General features: G+C 38.5%; 1 protein-coding gene across 1 annotated transcript; it reads right to left on the reverse strand.

Moving 5' to 3' along the window:
• Positions 1 to 279: 279 nt before the first annotated feature.
• LOC132171347 (sulfiredoxin, chloroplastic/mitochondrial) lies at positions 280 to 3,894 on the reverse strand. Its single transcript, XM_059582642.1, has 5 exons — positions 3,703 to 3,894; positions 3,423 to 3,586; positions 1,108 to 1,141; positions 684 to 777; positions 280 to 588 (listed from the first exon to the last, which is right to left on the reverse strand). Exons 1-5 carry the CDS (start codon positions 3,767 to 3,769, stop codon positions 573 to 575), a joined length of 375 nt encoding a protein of 124 aa, XP_059438625.1. The 5' UTR covers positions 3,770 to 3,894; the 3' UTR covers positions 280 to 572.
• Between the last annotated feature and the right edge of the window lie 6,423 nt (positions 3,895 to 10,317).

The following is a 10,317-nucleotide window of genomic DNA, read 5'->3' on the forward strand; positions in this document are numbered from 1 at the left end:
AGTAGTTCGCATTGCATGTAGCGAATGGTTTATAAAAACACTCATGGGTATTAAGTCTTACATTGCTTACTTAGTAGGTAGAGTTGGCTTTATAAGTAATTGCATTTTATAATAACCTTCCCCCCTGCATGATTTGTCCCTTTTTTTTTTTTTTTTTTGGTATGGTTTATCCCATATTTTTCACGTTGAGGCACACCTATACTCGACATGACTACATCTTCATAACGTCTAGTGGTGGTTGGTTTTATCACAGGTAACAAATAATGTACCTAAAAGAAATTGAAAAGCCAACTATGATCAATAATTCTTATAATGCCATTTCTCTTTGTTCTAAAGAAGAAGAAACATTGGCATTATGCCTTTTGTTTTACACATCTTCGTAGCTGACAAAATACTACCATATATTATCAATAACAGAAGCATAAATTCAAGCCAACTCTCTCTAAAATTAAATATATCGGTAATGCTGTGTATAGAGACATCTATAGACACAAGGAAGCATAGACAATGTTGGTGTCTTTTGCAGCTAAGGCTTTGCAGGTTCAGATAAAGTTGCAGAGTCGCTCCGATGTTCACCGAAGGTGATGCCTACAAGATGTAACAAGAAATTTATACAATGTTTTTCAACAGATTAATGTAAAATACGATAGTCACCGGTAAACAAGGCCAAATAAACCATGAACCTCAGAGTTTCTTTTGTTCCACGTCGAATTTTGCAACGGATTGTAGGTAGCCCTAGGCGCTGGTGAGCCTCGTAGCGGTGGCAACCAGAAAAACCTACAAATTACAAAGAAGAATGGATGACCTTGGGTCTTGGCAAAACACATGAAAATGTTTTGATATTTAGATATAGCCAAATTTATCCCTATGCGGGTCTGATAAGGATCCATAGCAATTAGCTACTTGAATGGCTAGCAATTGAGACAATTAATGTGAGAGAGTTCATATGGGACTCACCTGCTTAAATAAATTTTGGACTGTCCGGCCACTTGGGCAAGTAGGTCCCATACGAGAATTCTCACATTAGCTAGCAATTTAGGCAGCTCATTGCTATGGATCCCAATTCAAGGAGTTTTATTTTTTATTTTTAAATTCTTATAAACCTACCATAGTAAACTCCATCAACCTCGAGAACATCAATCTGCATCGATAAAGAGACAGAGTAAGTCCACTAAAATTGGGGTTGGCATCATATATAAATTTCTCCAAATGGAAAGAAAATGAAATTTAAATGGAGCATCAATGTTTGTCTATTGTATATCTGAACAGATTACAGATGCTTACCAGGGCATTTTTTTCCCATCAAAAGAACCTCAAACATATGCCATACAGGAATAACAGTAAAGTATTGCAATCCATATATTGACATGACTAGAAGGTCATACTTTAACACATCTTCCTCCTTGAAATAGTTTACTTGTTATCTAATAACAGTAAATTAAAGTGCTTCTAATTGTTTTTCTTAGCTTTGAAGACAAAATTAATCCCTAAAGTGCAATGATTAGATAAGGCGAGGCACCGAGATATAAACACCATGAGAAAAAAATTCAAGCAACCTCTGCTTTTTACCTATTACATGATCTATATGCATGCTCTTATTCTTATTATTAATTTTATTTATTCAGATTTATCCAAAAAAAGAAATACAGTTACATTTTCAACAAAGAAAAATGAGCATGCGACCGAACATTCCTATTATTTGGTGTCATGCAAAAAATTGTAAATCCAAGTGTAAATCTTTCAAATAAAACGAAAGAACAAGAACAAGAGCACAGGGGTATTCTCTAGAAAAACTCAAACATCCCCTCGAGAGAGGAAGAACACACAAACCCCCTGCTCTCTCAAAGTAAAACTATACTAAGCAACTATGCAGATCGAAATACATCCTCAAAAATACCCAAAATATGACACCATTAGAAAGATTGAAAGATCATGGAGTGAATTTCACCTAACTTTAACCCAAAATATGACCCCATTAGAAACAATACAAAAGATTGACCAAAGTTTGAAGGATTCATTTCCTCTGGGTAAAGGACATTTCCTTTGTTTCCCAATGAGAAAGTTATACTTCACGACATATCATATTGAGGAATGTGACCCACAACTGATATCTTTCGTTTCATAAGAAACTAACTGTGATCCTCCCTCCAAATTCCAAAGTGCTCTTGCAACATCAGTTAATAACAGTCACAAAAGCTCCAAAACACAGTATTTGTACAATTAGTGCATTGATGAGGTCTACAAATATAGGTAATGAAGTGTAAAATTATGATCATAATTGTAAACTAACGCAATATAGTATTGCAGTTTTCACTTCTCTGCCAATAACCAACCAATTTGAAAGACCATAATATTTCTTTGAAGCAACAACACTAACTCAGACATTCTAAAGGAGAGTTATGCTTTCAAAAACCATATTCAAATCGAGTGCACCATCAGATCTTACTCCTAAGGAGTGGAATCTTTGAACATCTCAAAGGGATTGTCTAGTTAATTCCATGACCAAGTTCTAGGTTTAAAATTTTCAGGAGCTTGAATATTGTCTTTACCAGTTACAACCTTAGCAAGGTCTTCAATATTGTACTGCCAAGATAATATATTGCTGTTACGTGACTAGAAAATTTGAGAAAACTTCCTAGTAATATATTGTGATTTGTGGCATTATACAATGCAGAAAACCATATGGTGATAAGAGAAATACTATTTATTACATTGGTATGCGAGTACCTTATAACTGAAATGACATAACAGTGAAAATCCACCATTGATTTTTCTTTTTACAAGTCCTTGTTGTTTTAAAGACTGGTTTTTACTATTATGTCATCCCAGTTATATATCAGTTGTATAATAATAGCATTACTCTAATGATAAATATCGCCAGCAAAAAACATTTATTCCAAAATTTGTAGCATATTTTCTTTAAAAAGCAAAAACCCATGAAGTATCATATTTTGTCAACAAGAGTAAAAAAAAAAAAAAAAAAATCACCATCTATCATTAAATTGATTTCAGAAATGAACTACAAATTCTATCTCAATGTTATACACATACTTGTAGTTTCTACCGTTTATTGTAAATTACAATGATCACGACCGAGCTATTCATTCAAAATGTGTCCTTTTACACTGCCAACTAAAAGTGTGCTATATATTTTCTCTTAAAGCTCTCTCAGTTCGCTAATAAAATCTAATTAAATATTAAGTATTCCATAGACTTGGGACAGTGGACCCAAGAAAAGAAGAAGCTCTAGTCCATAGAGCCTTGTGCAACTATTTTTCTTAAAGTTTAAGTATCACTCGCAAAATCTACTTTTAAGTGACCAAACAGTGATTACCATTCATTTTCTCGGAAACCAAACAAAGCCCACAACTCAATGCAGCAGATCAAATACCAAGAAATAGGGGAAGTAAGAGAGTGCTCACAGGTACTTGGAGGCCGATTTCTTGGATACTGTCCATGAGGTCCTTGACTTTGTGAGGATCGTTGGCTCTCGTTCGCATCAACGGCCTTTTAATCTGGTCAAGCGGAAGCTCCACTATCACTGGACCCCCATTCCCTCCACTCTGAGGCCCACCCACTGAAGCCCCTGCTCAACATTTCAGAAATATACAACAAAAACACAGAAAAACAGAGAATTTATACTACACCCACAAAATAAAAAGATTACCCAGAAAGCAAAAACGAATCATAATAGTAGTATACCGTTAGATGTCGCAGAAAGAGAGAAGCTTCTCAGGGTCTTTGGGACTTGCAGTACAAAATTCGCCATTTTCTTTTCCTTTTTCTTTCTGGGGTTCGATTGTGTTGGTGCTCTGTTCGAGAAATGTGAAGAGGTAGTAGAAATAGTATAGGGAAGAAGAGTGAATGAGGACAAACCAGGTGATATGATTAGCATATCGTGATTCATGCGTTAACATTAGGGATGATCGTAGCCACACCCAACGTTAAACGGTCCAGATGATAAGGTTACTGCTTCATCTTCATATGTGACTTTTTTTTTAAAAAAAAAAAAATTTATTAACCACGAAAATTATATTTATATTATGTGATACCTATTACCCAATGATAATTTATGTAGTTTTTAATTAATCCCATGATAATTTTAAAAATATGTGAGTTTATATATTTTTTGAAAATTAACTAGAATAATAAAGAAAAAAATCCAATATCAATTTTCTTTTATTAATAAAAGACACGTGTTCATCGTGTGCAATATATATATATTTTTTTAGAAATGATAAACTTTATTTTTTTTAACCATCTTTTAATTATGTCCATAGTGAATAAATGAATTTACTATTAAATTTATGCAAGGTTCACATGAGTCCACAAATTTAATAATTAATCTATTGAATTTATAAAAAAATATAGTTGAAACATAGTTTTTTTTTTTTTTTTTTTTTTTTTAGGGTTAATTACTTAATTACTTTTTTAGTGCCTAAGTTTTCACGTTTTTATTTTTTCTCATCTAAATTTTAATTCATATCACAGATGCTTCTTAACTTATGAGTAAATACTAGTTTAGCATCTCCCACCATTTCGTCAACCAAACTAATAGACTGCAATGTTGGTGGTTCCAGCCACCCCCTACAATTGGTCTAGGGGTGGTTCGACCACTCCCATGGCCTCTGGGGGTGGCCAGCCTTTGGGAGTGGTTTTGGCCACCTCTTTTTGGCCATTGGGAGTGGTTCGGCCACTCCCATGGGCCTTAGAAGTGGTTCGACCACCTTAAAATGGGCCATAGGGGATGGCCGAAACCACCCTATGGCAGTTTGTTAATTTAGCTGACGGAATGGTGACGAAGGTACTAAATTTGTATTTACCCATAAATCATGTATTATATTGTGATACGAATTGAAACCCAAGTGATAAAAAAATAAAAACATGAAAACTTAAGTACTAAAAAAGTAATTAACCTTTTTTTTTATTGAAAAACGCAAAAACAGAAATTATGTTTTTGGGCATATGTTAATATCGAAACTCAAATTTCTAATGTAATAAAATTAAGACACATGTTTCGAATATAAATAAAAGAGTAATACTATTTAGGGTGGCTTTTAATAGTATTCATCATCCTCTTTATTCTCCTTCATCCCTTTAAGTTGATGTGGTGTGGCTTGTAATAGTATTTTATGCATAAAAATTAATATTTTAATTGAGAAGACAAGGTTACACAGACTTTGAGGGATGAAAAGAGAATATAAAGTCATAAATTGAAGACCCCATTAAGTGGAATACAGATAGAAATCTCGCTCTCTGAGCTCCTCTAGAAACTTTGTTTCTTCTTCTTTCCTTTAACTTTTCAGTCTGATCCCAACCCTGCTCCCTCCTCCATTGATCTCCCACAAACAGAAATGGAATCTCTCATTGCCCAAATAGAAGCTTTATCTTGGGAGGACCTTTCCCCCCAGTTAGAAACTCTACCCTTTAAGCAAGTTACAGATGAATATCTTCCCCTTGTAGGGCATATCATTTCTCAGAAAACTCAACAATCAATCTGTCAATGCTTCTCTCATCAAAGCCTGGCCCTTTGCCGTTCCCTTCTCCTTTGCTGTGCTAGGACCAAACCTATTCCTTTTCAAATTTTCAAAACAGGAGCACATCACCAGGATATTCGACCAGACTACCTGGAATGTCAATGGTTTACTTCTTGCTCTTCAAATATAGTCTCCAACTGCTACCATAGGAGAACTTTCCCCGAAAGATGTCCCTTTCTGCATACAAGTGCATGGGCTGCCTCTGTGCAATATGACTTCCAAAAATGCTGTAGCCATTGGGAAAGGCTTGGGTCATCTCTTGAAAGTAGATGAGGTCAATGGTGCTTCCTCCACCTTTCATAGCTACCTCAGAATCCTGGTAGAGATTGATTCTTCGAAGCCTTTGAAGCCTGGCTTCTCTTTTGCTAGACCTGATAGTGAAGTTACATGGGTGAGCCTTAAGTATGAAAGGCTCGATGTTTATTGCACTGATTGTGGTTTGATTGGGCACAAACAATTCTTCTACCTAACTCCTCAAGCTGCTAAATTTCCTGCCAGGCACAAATCCTCCCTCAAAGTCAATATACTCTCCAATCTTCTACCCACTCAACCCTTTGATTATCGTACTGTAAACACACCCCAACCTGGTTCTTCTCACGAGTTAGACCGAGGCCATGAGTCCACCCAGCTCCAAATATCTAGCACCCCTCCCAATGCTAGCAAACCTAAACATTCCCTCAAACCTATCTCTAACCTGACATCCCAATACCCCAAGCCCTCCCCAAACACGCCAAAGTCAGCTCACCACCCCTCACAAACTGCTTATCCTACCAAACATGTCAGCAATCCCACCTCCCCTACCACCAAAAACATGGACACACCCCTCCACATTCCATTAAATGCTCTTTCACTTTTTCAGAAACCCATTCCCCTCCTTGCCAACAGCTTGTTGGATTCCAACCAACCACCTGATCCCTCCATAATGGATCTAACTCCTCTTAGGCCCATAATAGCCCACTTAGACTTCTCAGCCCAAAATCTTCAGCCCAAGCCTACTCAAAACTCCTCTCCTATCCCAATAGTTTTAACAGCCACAACACCTTTGGTCACTCCCGCCAAAAACTCATCTCTTCCTCCAGAAAAGCTTCCCGTTCCCTTAAAATACCCTCTCTCACCATCACTGATGAAACCCAGCTCTCTAACCCCAGTTTCCCCACTTCCTCCCCCAGCTCTCCCTCTTCCTCTCCAAAGAACAAGAAAAGAACGAGAACCTTTGACTTGCTCACCCCCTCAAAAAAAAGGTCCTGGGTTTCCTTCTGAGAAAGAAACTCTCACACCTCAACCAATAGACTTTTCTTTGCCCTTTGCTCCAGGTCTTTTTGGAAAGACCCCAACTAGAGCAATGTTCAAAGCAGCTCGAAAATGTAAAAATAAAATGGTTACAGCAGTGGAGGCTGCTGAAATTGATGTCAAGTTGAAGGGAGGCTATGCCAAGCCTCCCCAGCACCAATGAAGATCCTATCTTGGAACTACAGGGGGCTCTCCAGGCCTGCTGCAGTTCGAAGCTTGAGGGTGTTGATCCGTGATCACTCCCCAGATGTTCTCTTTCTTTCCAAAACCAAACCCAAGTCTCTGCTACTTTGAATAGACATGGATTCTTTCTTATGTCTCAAGTTGCTGCTTGTGGTGCTAGTGGTGGTCTAGTTGTTACCTGGTGGCCAGGTGTGGATCTTGATTGCTTCATCACAAACAAGAACAACATCTCAACATGGTGTTACTCAGATCCCCCACACTCTCCATGGATTCTCTCTTGTGTCTACGGTGCCCCAGACAGAAATGACAAACAGGCCTTTTGGGATTCTTTCACCTCTGTTGGTGAATTTTTTTAGGCCCCCTGGCTGTGTATAGGAGACTTCAACTCTATTTTGAATCAGTCAGAAAAACTTGGTGGTAGGCCTGTTGTTAATTCTGGTAATTGCTATTTCAGAAATTTTATTAATCAGTTTGGTTTGATTGATCTTGGGTTTGCTGGAAACCCCTACACCTGGTGTAACCATAGACAAGGACCTGCTATCATTAAAGAAAGACTAGACAGAGGCCTGGCCTCCCCAAATTGGATTCACTTACACCCTGAATACTCCCTCCTTCATATCCCTGCTTTCAACTCAGATCACAACCCCATTTCCCTAAACACAAACAACCACTCCTTTTTCCTCCCAAGACCTTTCAGGTTTGAGGAGTTTTGGGCCAAAGACCCCTCTTGTGGTAAAGTGATTGACACTGCTTGGAAATCTCCTGTTTACGGTAATCTAGCCAACTATCTTCCCAAAAAGCTCAAACATACCAAAAATGCTCTATTGAAATGGAATGTTTCTCACTTTGGAAACATTCAGAAAAACATAAAGGCATCTCTTCTTCAGCTTGATCTAATTCAGCAATCTCCTCCTTGTAAATTCTCTTTTGACAAGGAAAATCAATTGAAGCTTGAATTAGAGCAGCTTCTCAAGCATGAAGAGACTCTTTGGCGTTCAAAATCCAGGGACTCTTGGTTGACTTGTAAGGGTCTTAACACCAAATACTTCCACACCTCTACTCTCATCAGAAGGAGATCTAATGCTGTTAACTTTCTCAAGTTAGATTCTGGTGCCTGGGTGTCCTCAAGGGCAGATATTGGGAGAAATTTCACCAATCATTTCACCACTCCATTTTCCACCTCTAACCCCATTATTGAAGTAGAAATGCTAGACCTCTTTTCTCATGTTGTCACTGAGGAGGATAATTCTTCCACCTGGTCCATTCCCACTGAATTGGAAGTTATTCAAGCTCTGGCCAGCCTTGGATCCTCCAAAGCTCTAGGTCCTGATGGTTTCCCTGCTCTCTTCTACAAGAAATACTGGAGCTATGTCAAGGAAGATGTGCTGACTTTTATTTGGAACTTCTTCAAGAATAATCACCTTCCTAGGGAGCAAAATCACACTTTCTTAGCCCTCATTCCAAAGGTTAGTGGGTCTCACTCTGCTCATCAATTTAGACCCATTAGTCTTTGTAACATTGTCTACAAAATCATCTCAAAAATCCTGGCCAACAGATTAAAACCTCTTCTCCATAAATTTATATCCCCTACTCAATTGGCCTTTATCCTCAATAGGAATATTCAGGATAACACTATATTGGCTCATGAACTCCTTCATACTTTTAAGAGCAAGAAAGGTAGAGGGGGTTTTTTGTTTCTCAAAATGGACATGCCTTTGATAGAATGGAATGGAGTTTTCTTCTTGCTATCATGGAGAAACTTGGTTTCTGTTCTACCTGGATTAATTGGATAAGAGCCTGCATCTCATCTGCATCCTTCTCCATTCTCTTGAATGGCAGCCCCTTTGGTTTCTTATCCCCTGAGAGAGGTTTGAGACAAGGAAATCCTCTTTCTCCTTTCCTCTTTACCCTTGGCTTAGAGGTTTTCTCAAGACTGATGTTCAGAGAGGAAAGAGCTGGTTCTATAAGAGGCTTGAAGATATCTAGAAACAATGCTGCTATACACCATTTGCTTTTTGCTGACGACCTGCTTATTTTTGGTAGAGCTAACCTCTCTGAAGCCACATGCATAAATTCTTGCCTTGAGAAGTATTGTAGATGGTCTGGTCAGTTGATTAACACAACCAAGTCCTCCATCTGGTTTAGTAAAAATTCTAACCCCTCTACCATCTCCTCCATCTCAACCATCTTTCCATACACTTCCAACCCCACTAAATCTCTTTACCTTGGCCTACCTGTTCTGTTGGGAAACTCAAAAAGAAGTGCTTTCAATTATATCCTTGATAAGGTGTTAAGTAGGATGGAGGGCTGGAGAGCCAAAACCCTTTCCCAAGTAGGCAAATTGGTTCTTATTAAATCAGTTGCTGCTACCATTCCCTCCTATGCAATGAGTACCTTCTTGCTTCCCTCTTCTGCTCTCAGCTGGATAGAAGTTTCAAAATTTTTTGGTGGGGTTTCCCTCCTACAAAGTCCAGAAATCTCTCTCTAAAAGCATGGGATTCCTTATGCCTCCCTAAAGACTTGGGAGGATTGGGAATCAGGAAGATGAGAGAGGTCAATTTAGCCATTGTTTCAAAGCTTGGTTGGAAGCTCCTATGCAATGCAGACACGATGTGGGTGGCCCAGCTCAGAGGTAAGTATCTTCACTCTAACTCTCTCCTCACCACCTCATCCCTTTCTTCTTCCTCTTGGCTGTGGAAAGACATCACAAATTCCATCTCTATCATTTCAAAAGGTGCCTGTCTCAAAATTCACAGACAATCCTCTCTCCCCATCTAGAGCTCCCCTTGGATCCCCACTCTTTCTTCTTATATCTCCATTCCCTCTCCTCATTTGGTTCAGCCTCTCCCTAATCTATTGATCACTGACCTCTTTTCCTACACCCTTAATTCCTCTGAAGCCTCTTGGAACATTCCCTTGTTAAATTACCTTTTTGATTCCTCTAGTGCTAAGGAGATACAGAAAATCAGGATTTCTTATTCTTATTCTTATTCTGAAGATTACATATGGACTCCTTCCCCCTCTGGTTTGTTCACTTCTAAGTCTGCTTACAAGCTCATAACTACCCCTAGGATCTCCACAGCCTCCTCTCCTTTAACCCCCACCAATGGAAAGCCCTATGGAAGCTTAGGCTGATGGATAGACTAAAATTATTCCTCTGAAAAGTGGCTTGGGACATTGTCCCCTCTAAGACTAGGATCAATGTTGTGTTTCCATTCCCCAGGTAGACTTAATCTGCCCCTTATGCAAAGTGAAAGATGACTCCCTTCATCACCTCTTTTTCAGATGTTTTTTTGCTAGAATTTCT

This window comes from Corylus avellana, chromosome ca2, assembly GCF_901000735.1.
Source record: "Corylus avellana chromosome ca2, CavTom2PMs-1.0".
NCBI lineage: Eukaryota > Viridiplantae > Streptophyta > Magnoliopsida > Fagales > Betulaceae > Corylus > Corylus avellana.